Raw genomic sequence first — 23,935 nt, 5'->3', positions numbered from 1 at the left:
TGTAATACAGTGTCAGACATTCATCACTTGTTACTTTGTATCTCAGGGCTCTGTTCCTGCAGCCACAGTGTACTAGTGACCTAACATGTCATTTACACACTCATGTTATATAACTGATGGCTTATAGCGAGCTAACTAAGGGGCTATACACACAGGAGGATATGTGTAGCGGACACCCCATAACATTCTACTTATAGGTGACTTCATTGGATATTTACAGGCCCAGGTAATGGGATAGCTGCATATTAGACCCAGGATAGGTAGGTATATGTCACTAGGTTTAATGTAAGAATAAGATGAGCGCTTATATATGCTGCAGTAAACTATATTTTATAATCTGTAGAAAGCTGAAGAGTGATAAAATGATGTCATCACCGTGGCATGTAATGACAGCTGGTATAACAGCTCACCCCCACCTATGCCAGTGATGTCACTTCCAGAGACTACCGGCAGCTGCAGGGCAGCCCCCAGCCTCTCCTGGCACAGTGTGGTATCCATCACAGCTGCTGCGCTGCTTGTGACCCCCGAAGTAGCAGAGCAGCCCTGCTATTTTGTTGTCACCCCCCTCCCATGGTGTCACCCGGTGCAGCCCGCAACCCCTTTGTGACACCACTGGCTCCAGGGACTACTTCTAGTAGTTAATTGTTTTTTTTAGCAGAAACGTGTTCAAATGTTTACTTTTATTAATGATGATAACTTATGCTGGGTACACGCTGGCTGACATATCGGCCATTCAATTGAACGCCCGATATATCGTGTGCCCTGTCAGCCAGTGTGTACAGACGATATGTCTGTGAACGACGTCGTTCAGACATACCGCGTCAGCTGTGCAGCGCAGGTGTTGGCAGATATAACTGCCCATCGTGCTGTCTGTACGGGCGGTCAGCTGACTGCCTGTACACCTGCTGCAGAGGCTGGCGGGGAGGGGGACGCAACCCCCAGTCAGCGGGACTGCAGATGATGGCCCTGATTCAGAGCCGGATGCAAGTGGCTGCTCGTTCGCTCCAAGCGATGTTTGCCCAACTGCGCATGCGTACGGATCGTAATACGCATGCGCGAACCACTCAGTGCGGCCGAAAATCGTGTGCTCGCAAAATAGCGAATGCCTGCTATTTTGAGTGACAGAATGAGGCGTATGTGGGTGGTAACAGGGGAAGGTGCTTGAAAACGGGGAGTGGAGATCTGATCGCAGGCGTGCTTAAAGGTCAAAACGGGCGTTTTATGGGTGTGCATATTTAAAACAGCAGCGTCATTGACCACGTCACTGGGTTATTTTAGAGCCAGAACTGCTCGCAAAATTGTGGTAGCAAAAACCAACCACAAGAATAGCGAGCAGCTCATACCCTGTTCGATGTACTCGATTAATCTAATAAATAGCGGACATGACGTAGGATGCGAGCGGCCAGGGGGTGTATTTTTCCAAAAAACGACCGCAAGTTTTGTTCGCTCGTTCAGACCTAGAGGCGTGAACAGACCGCAAACAGCGAACGGTTCATTTGAATAGCCACCCCTATTTTCTGGATGAGCGAGCGCAAATAGCGACCGGCTCTGAATCAGGCCCGATATTTGTACAGTGTGTATGACCAACCATCATCTGTAGATAGATCTGTCAGGTGTGTACCCACCTTAAGACTTTGTGTACTTAATTTGTGGTGTTTACTGGCAGGTTGTTCAATATATTACTATATATAAAAAAGAAGGAAATTTATGATATAATCAATTTTTCCATTATAGCATTCCTGGTTATTTTCACACAGTTCAATCACTTGCAAAATATGCCCCAACAGTTATATCTTGTCTATATTGTCTATTACAATACACTATATGGGCAAAAGTATGTAGACGCCCTTTATAATTAGTACGTTTCGCTATTTCAGTAACACCCATTGCTAACTGGAGCATGAAATGATATATATCAGCCATGTAATCAGCTATAAGTGTGGCACAGCTATAGGATGATGCCTTCCCAACAAGTCAGCTCATCATGGGGTCTATTTACTAAGCAGTGTTAGGAGACAAAGTGAAATGAGATAAGGTACCAGCCAATCAGCTCCTAACTGCCATTTTTCAAATGCAGCCAGTGACATGGCACATAGGAGCTGATTGGCTGGTACCTTATCTAATTTAACATAGTCTCCTAACACTGCTTAGTAAATAGACCCCCTAATCTCTTATAGTGAAATTGAAGCGTCTAGAAGCAACAGCAGCTCCTGCCGCAAAGCGATAACCACACAGGATGAGGGAACGGGGACTCTAAATGCTGAAACACATAAATATCATCCATCCTCAGTTGAAAAATTCTCTACTATACTGAGTTGCAATGTTCATCTGCAGCTCCATTAATTGAGTTTCCATGGCAGAGCAGCAGCCAGGGTCAGACTGGCCCACAGGGGTACAGGGGAAATCCCCGGTGGGCCCCATTGCCTGAGGGCATCGTATTATATCCCTTAGTTCTATTGAAGGAAATCCTAATGCTACAGCATACGTACAATGCCATTCAGGAGAACTCTACCGTTTGGGGCAGGCCCTTACCTGTGACAGTATGACAGTGCCCTATTACACAAAGTGAAATCCAGCAGTAAATAGTTTGCTGGTTGTAGCTAACATTCAGTGGAGTTCTATTAAGGAAACAATTGGATTTAAATATTCGATGTAAGCTTCTAATTCAACAATGATACAGAGTATCCAGAATGCTCTAGTTTGCCTCCAATGTATAATGTATGTCTTTCTGGCATTTGTATGTTTATTGACAAGGTTGTATTCCCCCAATCCACCCCATACTTGTCACTGCAGGGGCGGATTACAGTAGAGTTAGGCAGTGCTGGGGGTGTGGCAGCCCCGACCCCCGCTGGACAAATCCATGATTGCCGACATGGTGAAACGGGAGGCAGGGCCATGATTATGTGATTCAATGCAAATTGAGTCATCAGCTCCAGGAGCCTTGCCCACTCTTGCACCACCCAATTTTCTGGAACCTCCTGGCAATTCAAAGAGAGTAGGCAATTATGCCCCGCACCCAGTGGTATAACTACCGTGGGTGCAGGGGGTGCGGCTACTATGGGGCCCGGACCAACCCAGGGCCCGGCCATTCCCCGGCACCTCTGTCCAGTCCACGGCCCTTCCCTTCACACCCTTCTCACTCCCCCACCACTCTCCTCACTCCCCTCTACTCCACTTAACCTGCTACGTGGTCGCGCCCCCCCCCCACACTCCGTGGTCGTGTCTCCCCAGTCAGCTGCGGCTCTCCCCATTGACTGATACTGGGAGAAGGCGTGGTCGCCTCCTCCCAGCATTAGTCAGTGAGATGGAGCCGGCCGGGAGAAAAGGTGCGCCTGCCCTGCACAGCACGACCATAGATCAGGTAAGTCGGGGAGTGAGGAGGGTACTGGGGGGGGGGGAAGCCTCAGTCCAAGGGGGGTCCACGGGACATGAGGGGGGCCTGTACAATGTTTTGCTATGGGGTCCCCGTAGGTATAGTTACGCCCCTGCCCGCACCCTTTCTTTCCCTAGTGCAGTGGTTCCCAAACTGTGCGCCGTGGCATCCTGGGGTGCCTCAGGACACTTGCAGGGGTGGCTGACGTTGGTGGTCCAGCACTAAATGAAATTATGTATGGTCAATGTAATGTAAATTTGTGGACAAACAGAAGCTCAACCTTGTCCACCACTATATAACTGAGCCTAAGGATGACAGGTTACCACAATTTACTTTACTACATTTTTTTTCTGAATTTTTCAATAACAAACTTTTGGCTTAGGGGTGATGTGAAAACAATGCTTACACTAGGGCACCGTGATTCAAAAAAGTTTGGGAACCACTGCCCTAGTGGTTACTGACGTTATATATTTCCTTCTATTATGTACTTCCTGGGTCATTTATATAAATTGTAATTATCAAAGCCCTTCATACAAATAGATTATATATAAAAAAAGAAAAACGGATTTGTGGGGAAGAATGTGATCGACCTACACAGGCCCCTGACCTCAACCCTATTGCACACCAGTGGCATGGCTTGGAATGCCAACAGCAAGCCAAGTCTTATCATTATCACCCAATAAGAGCTTTTCCTAAGTAATAATCTTGTGGCTGAATGGATGTGAATCCCCGCAACCAAATTCTAGTGGAAGAATGGAGGCTGTAATAGCAGTAACGGGGGACCAACTCTATATTGATGTCTGTGGATTTGAAATGGGCGTGATTTTCAGATATTCACATACTGTACTTTTGGCCATGTAGCGTATATATGTCTTTCATTAATATGTTGACAACATTGAGACCAGAAACAGACATAATGTGTTTTGTTTTTTTTGTTGTTTTTTTAATAGTTTAATTTCTTAATATTTATTGTGCCTTTAACTATACTACCGTTCAAAAGTTTGGGGTCACCCAGACAATTTCGTGTTTTGCAAAATGAATAGAACATATAGTCAAGAAAACATTGGCAAGGTTAGAAATAATGATTTTTATTTGAAATAATAATTTTGTCCTTCAAACTTTGCTTTTGTCAAAGAATGCTCCTTTTGCAGCAATTACAGCCTTGCAGACCTTTGGCATTCTATCTGTTAATTTGTTGAGGTAATCTGAAGAAATTTCACCCCACGCTTCCCGAAGCACTTCCCACAAGTTGGATTGGCTTGATGGACACTTCTTGCATACCATACGGTCAAGCTGCTCCCACAACAGCTCAATGGGGTTGAGATCTGGTGACTGCGCTGGCCACTCCATTACAGACAGACAATACCAGCTGCCTGCGTCTTCCCTAAATAGTTCTTGCATAATTTGGAGGTTTGCTTTGGGTCATTGTCCTGTTAGAGGAGGGAATTGGCTCCAATCAAGCGCTGTCCACAGGGTATGGCATGGCATGGCATGGCAAAATGGAGTGATAGCCTTCCTTATTCAAAATCCATTTTACCTTGTACAAATCTCCCACTTTACCAGCACCAAAGCAACCCCAGACCATGACATTACCTCCACCATGCTTGACAGATGGCGTCAGGCACTCTTCCAGCATCTTTTCACTTATTCTGCATCTCACAAATGTTCTTCTGTGTGTTCCAAACAACTCAAACTTCGATTTGTCTGTCCATAACACTTTTTTACAATCTTCCTCTGTCCAATGTCTGTGTTCTTTTGCCCATATTAATCTTTTCCTTTTATTGGCCAGTCTCAGATATGGCTTTTTCTTTGCCACTCTGCCTAGAAGGCCAGCATCCCAGAGTCGCCGTCTTCACTGTAGACGTTGACATTGGCGTTTTGCGGGTACCATTTAATGAAGCTGCCAGTTGAGGACTTGTGAGGCGTCTATTTCTCAAACTAGACTCTAATGTACTTGTCTTCTTGCACAGTTGTGCACCGGAGCCTCCCTCTTCTCTTTCTACACCGTTGTAGGAAATGTTCAGTTTCTTGGCAATTTCTCGCATGGAATAGCCTTCATTTCTAAGAACAAGAATAGACTGTCAAGTTTCACATGAAAGTTCTCTTTTTCTGGCCATTTGGAGAGTACAATCGAACCCACAAATGTGATGCTCCAGATACTCAACTAGCTCAAAGGAAGGCCAGTTTTATAGCTTCTCTAACGAGCAAACCCGTTTTCAGCTGTGCTAACACAATTGCACAAGGGTTTTCTAATCATCCATTAGTCTTCTAAAGCGCTTAGCAAACACAATGTACCATTAGAAGTGATGGTTGCTGGAAATGGGTCTCTAAACACCTATGTAGATATTCCTTTAAAAACCAGACGTTTGCAGCTAGTATAGTCATTTACCACATTAACAATGTATAGAGTGTTTTTCTGATTAATTTAATGTTATCTTCATTGAAAACAAATTTGATTTTCTTTTAAAAATAAGGAAATTTCGAAGTGACCCCAAACTTTTGAACGGTAGTGTATGTTGTAAGTGCTTCTTAAGGGCCTACTTCAGAGATGCACGCTATTGCAGCTGTGATGGCGTCTTTTGCTGCAGCACGAGTGCACCTTTATGTTATCGCTGCAGCCGATGGTATTCGTACAGTTTCCCATGAGCCCAATAAGCCGCCGCTGTGCACATTCATACGCACCATCAGTCGCACCAACGAACATTGCACCAGTCCTATGGAAGCACAGATTATTTGTCTGAACATGGCCGCCAGAATCAGTGCTACTAGTCGCTGACCGCCACACGCCCACATCTGGCTAGCCTCCCCCCTTTTTGCCCAGAAACGTCCACCGAAATTGCCTGACAAATGTTAATTCAAAGCTGATTGGTTGCTATGGGCTACTTCTCCACTAGTTGACTTCTCCACGCTTTTCACTGCTTGATACATAAACCCCTAAAGGGGCACATCCACTTACAGACATAGAAACGAGTGCACGATTACAACATTGTAATCGTGCAGTCGTTTCACAGTCTGTGATGTGCCTACACTGAATGATCAGTCGTTCAGTGTAGGCACATCAATCATCCCTGAATATGGGCAACCTGACGATGTCGTCAGGATGACCAGCATGTTCGGGCGATGATAGATGTAAAAAACGACCAGCGGACGCGCGCTTCGCTGGTCGTTTTCGACATTTACATGACCAATTAACAAGCGATTGAACGATAACGATGGCGTTATCGTTCAATCGGCCTGTTTAATCGCTAAGTGGATACGCACCTTAAGTATGTAAAAGTGAAATAAACTGCCTCTGATTTAAATGATTCAAATCATTATCATTCTAATTCTTTAGCTAAAAATGGGCCTATAACTTAGTGGATGAAGTGAGACGTAAATTTCCAGGTATACATGTATACCGATATTTCTCCTGCTCCATAATGTAAGCATACACCTCCCTGTACAAACGTAGGACCTACAGGAAAAGACGAGAACTATCCCATTATAAGCCATGTGCATACCGGGTTCTGGACTATAGACAGACAGTAATTAGTTAGACAATGTCTAGATAGACACCAGATGTTAGACAGTTAATCAAAAGATCGACACAAAAATGGGCGACACTTTTTTTTTTCATTTTTTTTTTAGGGTTAGGCTCTTACCCAGACGGTTAGGATTAGGCACCGGGAGGGTTAGGGTGAAGATTGGGGCTAAAAAAAAATAACTGTCGACCATTTTTGTGTTGACCATTTTCATGTCGAACTTTTGACCCTGTCGACCTTTTGTACCTGTCAAACTTTTTCCATGTCTAACTTTAATGTGTCTGATTTTTGTTTGTGTCTAACTTTCTTCCCTGTCTAATTATTGACTGTCTAACATCTGATGTCTATCTAGACATTGTCTAACTAATTATTGTCTATCTCTTATACCACAGCCGAATGGACCCTGCTACACTTGCTATGGGAGTTCAATTAGCTGCGAGGGTCCATCGGAACATCATGGGATTCTGGCCAGGGACATCTTGCATGTCTTAGCTTGTGTCTCATATAGGTGCGCGCAAGAAACAAGCCACCTCTCTATGCCGTAATGGGCGGATATCTGCGCACAAGCAGATTGCACAAGGTTCTGTCGGAACCTCGCCCTGTATTGAATGTGCCACAATGAGCCACGTTTATTGATCTAGAGTCACAATGCTGGCTATGCTCTGACAGTCGTATATAATTAATGTTTCTTTTGTATGACAAGTGATGTGTAGTTGCTACTGTCTTTCACATTTCCTTGTTGCAATATATCCAAATGGGCTTATTCTGAAAACAAGGTCAATATAAGGCCAAAACCGTAACTTTTAGCTGCCATCGACGCTAATTTCCACAATAGTCCCAGGTTTTGTCCAAGATTTAAAAGATTTGAGTTTTAGTCCTCGGGATTATCGCTATTTGCCAAACCGTAATAACAACTATACAGTAAACTTGTTATTATCATTTATATTAGTTTCAGTACCTCCTATCTATTCTGATTCCCTGGGTGCTGGAAATGAATACTGAATAAGTGTATTTGATTGGAGTAGAAATGCATGATATAATACACAAGTGATGTCAATGGATGTATACACTTCTTGTTTGTAAATAATAACTGTATAATTGTCAGTCATTGCTTATAATCCGTGAGTTCTGATGTCATAATTTCACTGTTCATTAGGAAACTTCTATAAGGAAGAAAAGATCCCCTAATGCAGTGTTGGCTAACCTTGACACTCCAGCTGTTATGGAACTACATAACCCAGCATGCACTGCTACAGTTTTGCTATTAGGGCATGCTAAAACTGTGGCAGGGCATGCTGGGATATATAGTTCCACAACAGCTGGAGTGATGACGCGATTCGCGCTGAATCGCGTCATCATAACCCCACCCCCCGCATAGCAATGCCGGAAATATCGGCATTTTGTTGTGGGGGCAGAGCCTAAATGACGCTATCGCGTGGCACCGCCCCCCAGTCCCGCCCCTAAACACTTGTAAAGTGCCAGGCCACGCCCCTCTATACAGGCCCCGCCCCCTGCTACACCGACCTGGCTGCTTCCTCCCGGAGGAAGCAGCCAGGATGTAGGCAAGTATGATATATTGTGACCCTACATGATCTGCTTAGATTCCCCCACACGCTGTGAATCTACTTCGCTGTAAAGGTGCGTACACACTACACGATATGCTCCCTGAGCTATATCGTGTAGTGTGTCCCCGGCAGGGTGTGCTCAATGTCGTTCATGACATTGAGCACAGCCGCTGAACGATATCATTAACGATATCGTTCAGCGCCGGGCTCTCTCCCCCATTCCCCAACATGCAGCAACCTGACGAGGTCGTCAGATTGCGCTGCATGTTCAGGCGATGGACAATGTCGGAAACGACCAGCGGGAGTGCGCATTGCTGGTCGTTTCCGACATAAAAGTGCACGATTTGTGCACGATTACTGAGCGATTGCACGATTACGATGTTTTAATCGTGCAGTCGCTCAGTAATATCGCCCAGTGTGTACCCACTATAACTGTCCAGCAACCTAGTGAAATGATGGTTACATGTTTGCAGCTAGGGCCCATCAGACCTGTCTCTGCCATTCCCCAGCTTGGCATCTTTAGAGTGATAAATGTACCGTTTTTGTGTAATCTAAAGGCAGCAGCATTTTGTGCCTTATCACTGGGGAGCTGCCCCTCCTGTGAATGGCTTTTCCTTACTCATCAGGTCACCAGTAGCCGCTTGTGTCTCCTATAAGCTGTGGATAGATATAGAGTGTAACAGGCTGCAGGCTGTGATACTGTCACCCTTGTTGTTTTCAGACCTCGTCCAGCACAATGAAAATATTGTTACTGAAGGACCCCAAAAGTAGTGACGTAGCTTCAGACCCCTATGTCCAGGTGAGTACAGTTTCTGCTGTATGGAGTTCCCATTGCTTATTGAATAGAAATACTTTTATTAAAATATTAAAGCCATAAAGTGAGGTGGCAACAGCAAGACAGATTGTGGCAGCACTTGTACAGCTGTGATCCTCTCTAAATGGGGAAACTTTCACCAACGACACCTGGGGAATATTCTCCCTGGCAGGGGCTGGTGTCGGCGATAGTCGCTATATTGATGGCAGTGACCCTCTTATAGGGAGAAGCCAGAGATACAGTAGGAGTTTTTTCTATTTGATAACTAGGCACATAAATTAGGTCTATCATCTACATACAAGATCACTATTTTGTGGGCACATGAATCCATCTTTCCTGCCCACTTAGCTCTGCTACCCACTCTCATATTCAGGATTCCTCCCGGACTGTTCCTAACCTCTGGAATGTCCCCAAACATCCCATTAGACTTTCATCTACCCTCCCAGCGTGTACTTAAACTCATCGTAGCTTACCAGCCCTCCTCCTAACTGCTCTCTCTGCCCTCTTATACCCATTGTGCATACTTGCCAACTCTCCCTGATTGTCAGGGAGCCTCCCTGACATAGTAGCAATCTCCCTGAAGAATGTAGCAATCTCCCTGATTGCATCTTTCCATCGTACCCTCATTATGTAGCTGCAGTGCCGTAACTAGGGTAGTGCGACCAGTGCCATGGCACAAGGTACCGCAGGGAAGCGGCGCTGTTTGAGTCTGTCAGTTTTCCCGTGTATTATCATTCTCACTTGTAGCTTTCTCTTCTGTTATCCCCAACAGCTCCTGGCCTCCCCTCTCTCTTCCCTGGCCCTTCCCCATAAGGCCATGGCCCTTTTTCAGGTGCGCTATCTTATGTCCCTATTTAAAAAATTGGGTTGTGGGATGCTAATGCTCGCTCTGGCACAGTGCACCAAAAGGTCTAGTTAAGGCTCTGTGTAGCTGTTATATACTTGAGGAAAAAAATGAATCATTCAAATGGGACCATTAGTATCATTTCCCTGCATTGGTTATAAGGCACAATGATCCCTATGGTTACATGCATTTTCTAAAAAGTATCAGTGTGTTTTCATCTACAAATAGATCTTACTGACTGCTTTGGGGCTCATGTACATGTGGATGTAAGGCAGGTTTATGACACGCCCCTCAGATGTAGCAGTACACGCCCACTTCCCTGCCATGCTCATTGGTGCTGCTTTTACAATCTCCCTGAAAAGTTTTTTCAAAAGTAGGCAAGTATGCCATTGTGCCTTCTGTATCCCCTATAGATTGTAAACTTGTATAGGCAGGGCCCTTTACCGGTTGTCTCCTCTATATACAGGGGCGTATTTATAAAGGGTGCAGGGTGTGCGGTCCAGGGGGGACCCGCACCGCACACCCTGCACCCATAAAACTTACCTCTCCGGAGTCCCACGACGGCTCTGGGGTCTGCTCCTGTAAAAAAAAAAAAAAACGGCTGGAAAATGGCTGCCGCGCCCATTTTCCCGGTGACATGCGCTGTATACTCTGGGCACACTCTAGTGCGCAGCTGGCCGCCGGACGGAGGAGGGGGCCCGTGACGGAGACTGCACACGGGCACCCTCCTTTCTAAAAACGCCCGTCTACATAATTATGTATCTATGTGACTTTATATACTGTCTGTATTTAGCTATCCTATTGTTCATTTTATCCCCTTGTACTGCGCTATAGAACCCTGCTGGCACCTTGTAAATGTTTCTGGAAATGTTCTCTTACGGACCAAATGTAAAATACAATTCCCTTTTTTCTGCATGTTAGGTGCAAACTTTATCTCTATTATTTTTCTACAGGCTGTAGAAATAAATATTAATTGATGTAGGTAATGTATATGATAAAAAGTACACTAATTAGATGATGTGATTGGGGTTGTTGTACTGCAGTGTACTGTACACAGAGACTTGTCTCCCATAGTTCTGCCCCTGCACAGAGACTGTTTTGGTGGGGTTGGGAATTGATATGTCTGCATTATGTAGTTAGAAAGACAATAGGTTGACACCAGAAGGTTGACGATCTATTGGTCAGCAGGTTTAACGTGTACCGTTTGGCAGATAACCTCTGTAGGTGTAAGGTGTTCCTGGGAAATAGCTGACACTTATCACAAGTTGTCTTTTGCTTTATAACAGGGCTACTGGTACAGTACTGTATAGAGATCCTTCCAAGGAAGATGTGCTGGGATTCTGTTCCATTACGTTGCTACTATGCATAAATTAATGTCACTTGTTTTCCTTCCTAGGAGTTGTCATCATATGGATATCAGGCAACGCTAATCCCTGTGTTATCCTTTACATTTGTATCCCTAGAGCATCTATTCCACAAGGTACAATCTTACCTCCTTCTATTACTGAGCTTAATTCAGTTTCCTGCTTACATCAGATGTCAGGTGCTGTCAGTGTCGGACTGGGCCCACCAGGGAATGCAGTGGTAGGGGCCCAAGTTGAAGGGGTGTGGCCATCCTCCGGAGTGGGCATGGCCAGCAACCAGAGGGGGTGTGGCCAGCCAACACAGATGGAGTTGGCCAACTATTAGAGACAACATACAAGAACAGGAACACTTTAAAGGAGGGGACAGGGGGTGTCAGGACCACCCACATTGATAGGTTGGAGTTTTAATCTTGGAGTAGTTAACATAGAGACAAATTAAGCATCCAAGTTTATCCATGATCCTGCTCTACAAAGTAACTGACCTCTAGAGGAGGCGTTGGGGCCCTCAGGCAGTGGGGCCCACCAGGAATTTCCCCTGCATACCTGTGGACCAGTCCGATAATGACATAATATACCTGTGAATCAAACAAAGGCTCAGAACACCTTCCCTTTGAATAAATACTACGTTAGCCGCATTGGATTGCATTATGAGTGTGTATCCTGTATTTCTTACCATTATTGTGACCCATGTGCCTCAAGTAAGGTGGCCGAAATCTATTCAGCCGTTAGACATAAGTCCTCAAACTCACCCTAAATTATTATTATTATTATTATTATCCTTTATTTATATGGCGCCACAAAGGTTCCGCAGCGCCTTACACAGTACATAAATGAGCACACAAGAAAAACAGTTAATAGTAATACAAAACAATGCAGGACAAGGACAAGGTTATAAACTCAGCTGCAAAACACAAGCAGCAGGACATGAGCAACCAGGTGGTAGGTGCCATTGTAGGGAGTTAGGAGTAAATTATACTATAAGTAGGGGGAGGAGAAGCACGTGAGGATGAGGGCCCTGCTCGTGAGAGCTTACATTCTAAAGGGGAAGGGCAGACAGACAGGGGCGACACAGAGGGGTAGATAGTGAAGAAGGAGCATGGAGCAGTGGGTTAGGATATGTGCTGCGGAATGTGTGTGTATAAGACGACCTGATGTTATGTAAAAATTAAGTCCTTCATACATCTATCTCTATGATAGAAAATAGATTGTTTGTGTTATTTACATGAGAGATGTACAAAGTAAAGTAGAAGCACTTTAATTTGTGTGTTACATTTTAGCATCTATATACAGCCTGACAAGAAATGCAGCTATTATGGGACTGTCCCGCCATCCTAATACAGTAGTGACTACTTTAGTTCCAGCTGCTGGGTGCTATGCCATGCTCCTGTGAGTGGGTGCATCTCACATGCTAGACCCACTCACAAATGGGTGCAGCCATACATGATGTGGTCCCACAGGATGTTGCAGTACCCGGGCCCAGAATTTCTCTTGGCAGCCCTGGAGGTGACAGACAGAACGAGGAGGGAATGGGGCTTAGTAGTGGGGTAACAAGACCATGGAGGGAGGTGGTTGAGAGTGGAGGTATAGGAGAAGTGGGGGAAAGAAGCAGAGGGTTGGAAGCAGACTGATGAGAGAAAAAAAGGAAGAACAGCAAGTGGAGGAAACAGGAGGGGGAAGAGAGGGACGGATAAAGTAGAGGATTATGTGGACATAGAATATGGGGGTTGTGTGAAGTAAGGGTGTTCATGCTGTGGACAAGGTAATAATTGAGATGTAAACTGGAGTGGAGGCTGTGAGATATAGAGTCAGTGTGATATAGAGACAGTGTAATGTGGAGGCTGTGTGATGTAGAGACAGTGAGATATAGAGTCAGTGTGGATTAAAGTTGTTAAATGTTCAAAAATACATGTAAAGAACAGTGCTGCTAATGTATGAGCGCAGCTCCAAAAGTGATATATAAAGGAGAGGTATGTGAGTAGTGGGTGCAGGAATTAGTTTATAAACAAATGATTAATGTGGATAGATGTGACACAATTGGAAAAGGCAATACAAAATGAATGTGGACAAAATTACAATGTACCCGAGCTGATCCAGTCCAAAGTGTTCTGATCAACAAAGATCAATCAACAAGAGCAGTACACAGACAGGGGAGCACTTGCAGTGTCCAAGCAGTGAGTGCAGTAAGTAGTTGCCTGGATACAGCAGAAGATGTTGATTTTGTTCATTCACATAAGTATGTTGCTTCTTGTTGTTCAGAAAGTGTTTTGGTTTTGAGTTTCTTTTCCCTCAGTTTTCCTCCAGTTTAACTCCAGCGTAACTCCGACTTAGTTATCAAATTGTATTTACACTTATAATCAGAACACTTGGAATCTTAACACAGACTATGGCAGCCTCCGGCTATGCAGCCTGTGGGATGGAGTTGGCCAACTATTAGAGACAACATACAAGAACAGGAACACTTTAAAGGAGGGGACAGGGGGTGTCAGGACCACCCACATTGATAGGTTGGAGTTTTAATCTTGGAGTAGTTAACATAGAGACAAATTAAGCATCCAAGTTTATCCATGATCCTGCTCTACAAAGTAACTGACCTCTAGAGGAGGCGTTGGGGCCCTCAGGCAGTGGGGCCCACCAGGAATTTCCCCTGCATAAATTATGTCATACCTCCCCATTCCCCGTAAGGATACACATCGCTACAAACCTGATAAAGTGGAATCATTGTTAAAAACAAATGTTTTAAATAATTTGTTGGTAATTTAAGTTTATCCAGATAATAGCCAACATTTGACGGAAATACATTTAAAGACCACACATACTTATACATATATATTTTTAATAAAAAAAGCAGATTGGCCAGATTCTGATTTGGAAACAAATTGGGCTGTATTTGCGGGTAGTAATGGAAGTCAATCTTACTATTAATGCTATTGGGCTAAGTGGAGGCGGTAAGCCACGCCGCCCACTGTTCTTCCGTCCACAGCTGCAACGGTCATCATTGGTGTCAACACATGCACCAGCCTCATGCTGGGTTCAAGAGATCATTCAGAGACCGGTTCCCCTTCACTGTATGTGCGGCTCAGAATAACACAGAACTCTGGCTACACCCCCACAACACTCCCATGAATCTACCATTACACAGATTGTCTGTGTGCCACTGCAGCATTGCCGCCCAGAAATGCAGATTTTTGGGCAAAGAGAAATCCATCCAGATCATCTCCAAGCACCGGCTCTTCCTATGCAGTGAACGGGACCCGGGTTACCCATTCTCACTGCATCACGAGCCGGGTTGAACATGTGTTCAGCCCTTCTCGTGACCAGGGTTCAACCTGGCCCTTTCACACTGCACAGAAACCCGGGTTGCTGCACGTTCACGTGCATTAACCCAGGTTATTGCTTGTGGTGTGAAAGGGGTATAAACTGCATGAAGCTTGAAGGGCATGCTGGCACTTGCAGTTCCAGAACAGCTGGGAGCCATAGGTTTCCAAACCTCTGCACTAAAGGCAGCCCCATACATTTCCTTGACAGCTCTACATTCATGGAATATATATATCTTGTATCTGCACTATTCTCACCAATATATATATATATATATATATATATATATATATATAATATAATACACACACACACAGCTCCCCTAGTTGCCGGGCAGCTGTGATGATCCTCCCTCTTTCTAGCTCCCTCTGGGAGGGCTGTGATCGCGGAGTGCTGCCCGGCTGCTTCTGGTTCAGCTGTCAGCGTCTCCCCGTCAGGTGGTATGAAAGCACCTGACGCAGAAGCGCTGACTGCAGCGCCAGGCAACTGAGCAGCTCCGATCATGGGTGGCCCGCAGATGGTGGAGAAAAAAAATTTGGTTGCTCAGGAAGGGTTTCTGGGTACTCAGACCCCCTCCCTTCTCCCCTGCGTGTGCTAGTGAGTGCTAATAATAATAATAAGTAGGAGCTGCTTGGTTGCCATAGGTAACTTCTCCACACTTTTCACTGCTTCATACATCTAGCTATGTGCCTCTCTGTGTCTCTATTCAACAGCTTTCTGATCCTGAACACTACGAGGGTCTCATATTCACCAGCCCGAGAGCCGTGGAAGCAGTCAGATTGTGCCTGGAGAAGCCCACTAATAAAGAAGGTCAGTGCTGAGACCTAGTTAGGAAATGTGCAGATGGGGAACCGATCTCTCCTGTATGACAGTACAATTGCCAACCATGTTTTTATTATAGGACTCCTCTATTTAACATTTGTTAACATTCTGGGGATTTAATTACAACATGGGAAACCAATCTATATTTAATTAAGACTAGAATCGTCAATAACTCTTGTTCTCTGTGTGATAGTTTAAAGTTAATTTCAGATGGGAACATAAGTGTCATGTCCTGGTCTGGAAGTAATTGAAAAATTAAATCTGTGCTACATACCAGCACGTAGTAGTTCTCTCTGAGTGCAGTATATTTTGCCGACATGTATCATGTTGACACTGATGATATCTCACACAATGTCCCTGGTGGTCTAGTGGTGACTTACCATGTCCAGCGGTCATGTCATGATGACTTTTGGTGGATCCAGTGTTGCTTCCTGTGGTGAGTATATTGCTAATCCTAACAATTAACCGCTAACCCTCCTCCTAAATGCCTAACCCTGGCCTCCCTTCCGGCAGATTAACCAAAACCCTTCCCCTATTGCCCAACCCAAACCTTCTATAGCCTAACCCACACCCTCCCCTTAGGGCTTAACCCAGTGATTTTCAACCTCTTTCAACTCGCGGCACACCAAACATGATTTATAAATTGCCAAGGCACAATGTCCGTCCCCCACAGAGAGAAACACGCATATTGGTCCTCACTGTGGAAGGGGAGGGGGGGGGGGGGTAACAATCACACTGGCCCCCACAGAAAGCAACATATTGCACATTGGCCCCCCACAGAGGAAAACAACCACATTAGCCCCCACAGAAAACAAGATAAAACACAATGGCCCCCACTTAACAAAAAAAAAACAATCACACTGGCCCCCCACACGGAAAACAAACTATTATATACATTGTAGAATAAACTGTGCTGATCAGAATGAGCTAGTGTCCAACAAAAAAAGGTGAATATAACAAATTAAAATACTTTCCTCAGATTTCTGTACAATCAGTCATTTGTGCAGATGTTGTTTCTCACAATAAACGTAATTTCATGATATGAAAGACAAAATCAACCCTAACCTTCCCCTCCCGCAGCCTAACCCTAACCTTCCCCTCCCGCAGCCTAACCCTAATCTTCCCCTCCCGCAGCCTAACCCTAACCTTCCCCTCCCGCAGCCTAACCCTAACCTTCCCCTCCCGCAACCTAACCCTAACCTTCCCCTCCCGCAGCCTAACCCTCCCCTCCCGCAGCCTAGCCCTCCCCTCCTGCAGCCTAGCCCTCCCCTCCTGCAGCCTAACCCTCCCCTCCTGCAGCCTAACCCTCCCCTTCCGCAGCCTAACCCTCCCCTTCCCCTCCTGCAGTCTACTCCTAAGCCTCCCCTCCCGCAGTCTACTCCTAAGCCTCCCCTCCCGCAGTCTACTCCTAAGCCTCCCCTCCCGCAGTCTACTCCTAAGCCTCCCCTCCCGCAGTCTACTCCTAAGCCTCCCCTCCCGCAGTCTAACCCTAACCTTCCCCTCCCGCAGCCTAACCCTAACCTTCCCCTCCCGCAGCCTAACCCTAACCTTCCCCTCCCACAGCCTAACCCTAACCTTCCCCTCCTGCAGCCTAACCCTAAGCCTCCCCTTCCGCAGCCTAACCCTCCCCTCCCGCAGCCTAACTCTACCCCTTCCCTCCCGCAGCCTAACCCTACCCCTCCCCTCCTGCAGCCTAACCCTAACGTTGGGATGCTGCTGTCGGTATCGTGACGGTCGGAACCCTAACTACATCCCATCATAGCATATACCTGAGGGGAGAAATTAAACCAGGAGGAAGGAGGGCCCTGCTCATGAGAGCTAACATCCTATAAGGGAAGGGGAATGGTGGGAGTATTGGGGAGCTGGTTTTATAATGTCTGCATCATTTCTGTTGCTATATAAATGTGAGGAAGTCAGAACCTCAGTAGAAAGATGCTTTGTCTCCAACTTGACACATTAACTAATCACTAGATGCTTCTATACATTTACATTGTGTAACATATCCATCTGTCCATAGCATGTGTGGTTAATTCCTAAGCCCCCTATTGGTGGTTGTTTAATGTTGGACTTGGCTCTTCAGGGAGTGATGCCATGAGCTTAACTACACCGTGTGCTTGGTCCAGATGATAACCAGTGTTGCGAATTGAGACAATCTGAAAACATTCTCCCATGCATGGGGAGGGGGCTGGGGATTAATTTACTTGTCAGCCACCATATTTAATGACCATTTTTTCTAATTGACTGTTAATGTGAAGTTCCTTAAGTACCGCAAGTGCTGCTATGGTATCTAATCCCGGGTTTCCATGATGTCCATGGCTTATTGCTCTCTGTGATGTTTATGCCTTATTGCTCTCTGTGATGTCTATGCCTTATTGCTCTCTGTGATGTCCATGCCTTATTGCTCTCTGTGATGTCTATGCCTTATTGCTCTCTGTGATGTCTATGCCTTATTGCTCTCCGTGATGTCTATGCCTTATTGCTCTCTGAGGAATTGTAACCAATCCAATCATCCCGTATGCCTGGAAATAGTATTTGTTCTCATATAGCCCAATGGTTTTTTTGTTTGTAACTCAAGAACATGATTAATGACAGTACTAGTAACATAATCCCCTATATGTGTTTTTTTCCCTACACTATAAAGCCCAACTCCTAACTACAGCTGTGTATTATTTTATTTCACCCATGTACCATGGTTAGACGAGCAATGAAACATACATGTGAGTGCAATAAAACACAGATCTGCGGCTAGTTAGCGCAGGTGATAGATTATGAAACCCATGGGGCATCCGTAGAAGTTCTGTCATTTTGGAAGTTGCAATTCCAACACGCTGAATTTCTCTACACAAGGGGGGTGGGGGGGCTTGGCATATGTTGTCCATCTCCAAATTACAGAAAGCATTTGTTCGGTTATTCTTTCATTCATTTACTTTCTAATCAGTTTAGTGTTACCTGCAATTAAATGAGGGCAAAATAATATTAAAACATGATTGACAATCAATATATTATTCGTGTACAGTAGCAAGGTACCTGGTCCGAACCCATCACTACTTGGGTGACTATGTATTTTTATGCTTTATTCTTGGAATATATATTTTAAATAATGTACAATGGGTTTTTTTTGTTTTTGTTTGTTTTTTTTGTCTCTTGTGGAGTTTTACTTTTAAATATTTTAGTCTTTATTTTATTATATATATTGTAAATAAGAATATAAATCCTGCTAGGCAGGTAAAGGTGCCTACACACTTAGCGATATTTTACACGATTTGGCCGATTCCAATGCATCATGACGATAAATCGTGTAAAATATGCCCAAATCGTGTGTGTCCACTCACGATGCCGATGCGCGTCCCCGCAGGTCGCACATCGCATCTTCAGATCTGCAGTGCTGTAGGGCAGATCTGACCATCTCAGTCACATAGTTAGGACGATCGATCGTTTGTCACATTGGACAGTTTTTTTTAACACCAAATTGTGCCCACGACTGCCGGGGAGATTTCAAGGGGAAATCGGTCACAATGGCGGATCGTGAGCACATCGCCAAGTGTGTAGGCACCTTTACTGGATATTGTGTATATTATTATTAATAATATCACAAAGATACAGACAGGGTAAACATAGCAATTAATAACAGAGTAACACATTTACAAGTGTAGCATGCAGTAGCTGCAGTGTATGCCTGTTGGCTGAGTTAGTGAAACTAGGGGGGGGGGACAAGATGAGTCCTCTTTAGTCAGTTTTCCAGGATGAGGGTGACCGTATTAGACATCTGTGGTCCGATAGACCAAAAAAAAAAAAAGGTTTCCATTCGCTTCATGATTTTTGTCTACTCGAGTGACAGCGCTTTGCCCAAGTAAAGGTCTGTTACACATTGGTACATGTGCAGCTGGGACACAGTCACCATTCAAAATGTCAACAATCTTAATGTCGACAGTTACAGTTGAAATGTCAACATGAAACATGTCGATGCCTGCAGTAAAATGTCAACATTCTGAAGGGACTGGAGGGTTAAGGTTAGGCAGCGGGGACGGGAGGGTTAGGGGGAAGGTTAGGATTGGGGTTAGCATTACTCCCCACCGCTGGATCTGATGACCTCCAGACTTAAGACGCACCGCTGCACCACCGGGGCCCGATCTGGTTAGTGATCGCCGCTCCGCCGGGGCACACAGTTTTGTCGACCTTCTAATCATGTCGGCATGATGATCATTAATATGGCATGTTGACATTACGACCATATCGACATTCTTATGTTCACGCGATGAATGTCGACAGAACAAACCTGACCCTGTGCAGATAGTTTCAATTAAAACTAAATATAGGATGGGTAGGAGGCAATATTGTAACAAGTTGCTGTCACATTGCAGCTACTGTCAATGCAGCTCAGTTGTCTTATAGTTAATACATAAATATAATGGGGGGGGGGTCCTTGTTCATTAGCGCAGTTGTCTAGAGCTGCTCAGTGCCGCCTATGCATGGTGATATATCCAGTAAGCCCGTGATGTCAACTTCTAATTAAAGATAACAGTGTTTTGTTTTCAATTATAGTGTCCCACTTAAGGAATTATTGTAAATTAACCTCCTTGGAAAATTTAATATTGCAGTCTAATTTAGATTTTTAATTAGGCCTTTGATTTTAGCTTGAAAAATCACACTCCATTACATTTTTAATCATTACTAATATGCTGTACAGGGTTATTAGGACTCCTGCATCAAATTAGCTGCTGGCGTTTTTTTTTTTTATGCTCCCCTCCCCCACCTTAATAACCAATGAGCACATTAGCATATTGGAAACACCACCGTGGATAATGAAATTAGGAGAAGGGAGACTATACCTGTAATACTATGGATGTCAAACATTCGCTGTCGCCAACCAGCCAGAATTAAGAGTCAGTTGATTTTATAGAACCGTTTCAAGTTTGCAATTGCAAATCTACGCTAAGAGACTGCAAATATATATATATATATATATATATATATATATATATATATATATACATATACACACACACATACACCAGTAAATAGAGAGAGGTGGCACTCAGAGAGGGGTATTCAATATGGGAGCGATAACATCGTTTTTACGTTAATATCGCACCTATGACGTAATTATCGCAGGTTTTACTTTTACACCGTATTCAATTTCAAAGACTTATCGCAGTTTTGAAAAGTCTTTGATAAAAAACGGGGATAACTTTTCACCATTGAATAGGTGTCGAAAAAAACTGCAGATTTGGGGTTTAGGGGTGCAGGCTTAAAAAAAATAGCCTGCACCCCTGGGAATGACATTTAAAAAAGAACTGTGTCAAAAAAAAGTTTAAAAAACAAATAGGGACACCCCAAAAAATTACTTCAAAAATTGGGGTGAAAAAAAAAAAAAAATGGGGAAAAATTGTATAACAATAGGGAAATAGGTTCAGGGCTATTCTGCAAGTATGCGGCAGATGTTTTCTAGAATAGATTTATAGCGGCAGGTGCATAGTTGCAGAATTTTAAAAAATTTACTTTAGGGACTTAAAAATATGCTAGTACCCATTTTCATGTATCCCAAATTTGATGGGACCACTTAAAAAAACGAAAAAAATAACCTAAGTGCTCTTCTGCAACACTTCTTCAATGTCAGGAAAAAAACACCTGCTGCGGCTATTTAAATCCCCGACTTTCATTTAAAGGCTAAAACGGGGGTACCCATAGTGATCCCCCATGTTTTTACAACTTTAGGGTGGTCTTACAATTTTTTTAAGGAAAAATTCGTAACTTTACGCAAATCCAACTTCGGTGGTTCCCGTTTTCGTTAATTTTATATTGAATACGGGGATAAGCGGGAGCGCGCCCGATACTTTAACGCAGGTAAAAACTCCGATATGAAACGTTAACTTCGACAGTGAAGTTAATGTTTCATATTGAATACCCCTCAGAGACTTTCTCTCACACAGTGAACTCTATGTCAGGGTGTTTTATTTGGTCAACGTTTCGGCAGTGGCGGATCTAGACTTTACTTTTAGGGGGGGCAGTTTAATAATACTAACCCACATGTGCACCAGACCCCTCCCACAATAATAATATGCTCCACAAGCAGATGCCCTCCAGCCAACATGTACAGCAGACCCCCCCCACCCCCCCATGGACTCCCCCCCCCTCACACAATAATAATATGACCCACAAGCAGTCTCCCCCCAGCCCACATGTACAGCAGACCCCCCCACCCCCCCATGGACTCCCCCCCCCCTCACACAATAATAATATGACCCACAAGCAGTCTCCCCCCAGCCCCACATGTGCACCTGGCCCACCCCCACCTCTAATGATATGGTCCACATTACACAATCACAGCAACAACAAGAACCTGTATTTATCTGACCACCGGTCCGTCGCCTGCTGCGCTGCTCAAGGTGGTGCCCGCCTCGACGGATACTGTGCTTATTGTGCTTGTCAGAATTCTCTGACCAGGACAGCGGGGCCAGCCGCGTGGGGGGGGGGGGTTGTGTGTGTGTGTGTGTGTGTGTGTGTGTGTGTGTGTGTGATTCCAAATGCAAATGTCACACCTAGAATCAACTCCAGACCTTTTACCTGCTTAATTGATAATGAAATAACGAGGGAATAACCCCGACCTGTCCATGAAATAGCTTTTGAGTTGATAGTCCCATTACTTTTGGCCCTTTAAAAAGTGGGAGGCACATATAGAAACCATTGTAATTCCTACACCGTTCACCTGATTTGGATGTAATTACACTCAAATTAAATCTGAAAGTCTGCAGCTAAAGCACATCTTGTTTGTTTCCTTTCAAAGCCATTGTGGTGGTGAATAGCGGCCAAAATATGAAAATTCTGTCAATGTCCCAATATTTATGCACCTGACTGTGAGTATGTGTATGTATGTATATATATATATATATATATATGTGTGTATGTATGTATGATTATCATTTTATTTATTTTCTTTTTAAATGTAGACAGCCGAAATTTGACATATTGGCACTAAAGACGAAGATGACCACTCACTGCCCGATAACGATGACTTGGAATGTGTGTGTCCGGTGGTTAGGGTTATGTAATGCGGCTAAGTGAGGCAACTTTCCTGCACATCACCTCCTCCTTCCAAACTCTCCTCTACCTTTGCTGCCTGGAGTCCTTCTTTTCCTGTCTCTCTTCTATTCTATATAGGTGCTTGCCCCCTATTATAACTGACTACAGTGTTCCACTAATAACCATTAGAATTAGGAAGTTACTGTGTCAATTTTGCACCGGCCAATAGAATGTGAAATATATTCTGCTGTATTCCTATTGATCAATCAGCAGGTCTCATTATCTATAATATTCTCTGTGGGAGTGGAGTTGTATATATTCTGTGGGAGTGGAGTTGAGTATGCTCTGCAGGGGTGGAGTTGAGTGTGCTCTGTGGGGGTGGAGTTTATTTCTTTATTCGATTTTTGACAAATTTATAGGTTTCTATTTATTCTGCACAATATTTCTGCCCTGAGGCCACTTTTGTGTTAGAGATCAGAGATGTCCCATGTAAAATGAGACCACTGTGATATATGAATAAATTATTTTCTGAATTTCTTATTGTCAATGTTGATGACTGCTTTAAAGCCTGTGGGAAGATGTATCAAACCTTCAAGAAAGATAAATTGGAGAAGTTGTCTATTAGCAACCAATCAGCTCCTGTCATTTTGTAGATTGTTAGATAAAAGGTAGCTAGAAGCTGATTTGGTTGTTATGGGGCAACTTCTCCACTTAATCTCTCTCCAAGGTTTGATAAATCTCCACCATATGTTTTCCCTTTTAACTAGTTCTCAACTTCTGTTATTCTATAGCGAGTCCTGTTGGGCTGCAGTGCCTATATTGCTGTATACAGTACATAAACATTATAAAGGGCAGAACACAAACTCAGAACTGGACCCTGTTTCCATCAGAATGATCAGGAAGTGTTTGCTCTGCTCTGGGCTTTTGTTTACCAAAGCATGACACACATTGGCCATATTCGGGAAGGGTTTTAACTTAGTAATGATAGCTCATTGGAATTATGGATCTAGCTTGGTATTGTAAAGCCAAATAAAATCCAACATTTCAAAATGGCACCTGTTCCCCACAAAAGCGCTTCCAACACAACATCACTGCGAGACTAGGCTCATTTATGAAAGTCATTCCCTCCCATCCTCCCTTTCCTCCCGGGCTTATTAGACTGGCAAATCTGAGGCAGACCCTGAATGACTTCACACGTTCTTTCAGGATTGGAAATTACCAACCCTAGGACTGCAGAAGGATGCTGGGAGAGGTGATATGAGAGACGGCCATTTTTCTTGCCCCTGGCTGTGTCCTC

The 23,935-nt window shown here is 44.3% G+C and overlaps 1 protein-coding gene across 3 annotated transcripts in view; it reads left to right on the top strand.

The window, feature by feature from the left end:
* Positions 1-23,935, top strand: part of UROS (uroporphyrinogen III synthase) — a 66,587-nt gene that overhangs the window by 421 nt on the left and 42,231 nt on the right. For 2 of the 3 annotated variants that reach the window (XM_088452201.1, XM_088452199.1), the window contains exons 2-4: positions 9,181-9,258; positions 11,514-11,597; positions 15,510-15,606. In XM_088452201.1, coding sequence (XP_088308327.1) covers positions 9,196-9,258; positions 11,514-11,597; positions 15,510-15,606 — 244 coding nt within the window. In that variant the 5' untranslated portion in view covers positions 9,181-9,195. Of the gene's footprint in view, positions 1-48; positions 227-9,180; positions 9,259-11,513; positions 11,598-15,509; positions 15,607-23,935 lie in introns of those variants that run through there. The other variant, XM_088452200.1, reaches the window with a different exon arrangement.

This window comes from Taudactylus pleione, unplaced genomic scaffold (assembly GCF_031769625.1).
Source record: "Taudactylus pleione unplaced genomic scaffold, aTauple2 ptg000034l, whole genome shotgun sequence".
NCBI classification, from domain to species: Eukaryota; Metazoa; Chordata; class Amphibia; order Anura; family Myobatrachidae; genus Taudactylus; species Taudactylus pleione.
This window is presented reverse-complemented; position numbering and strand designations above follow the sequence as displayed.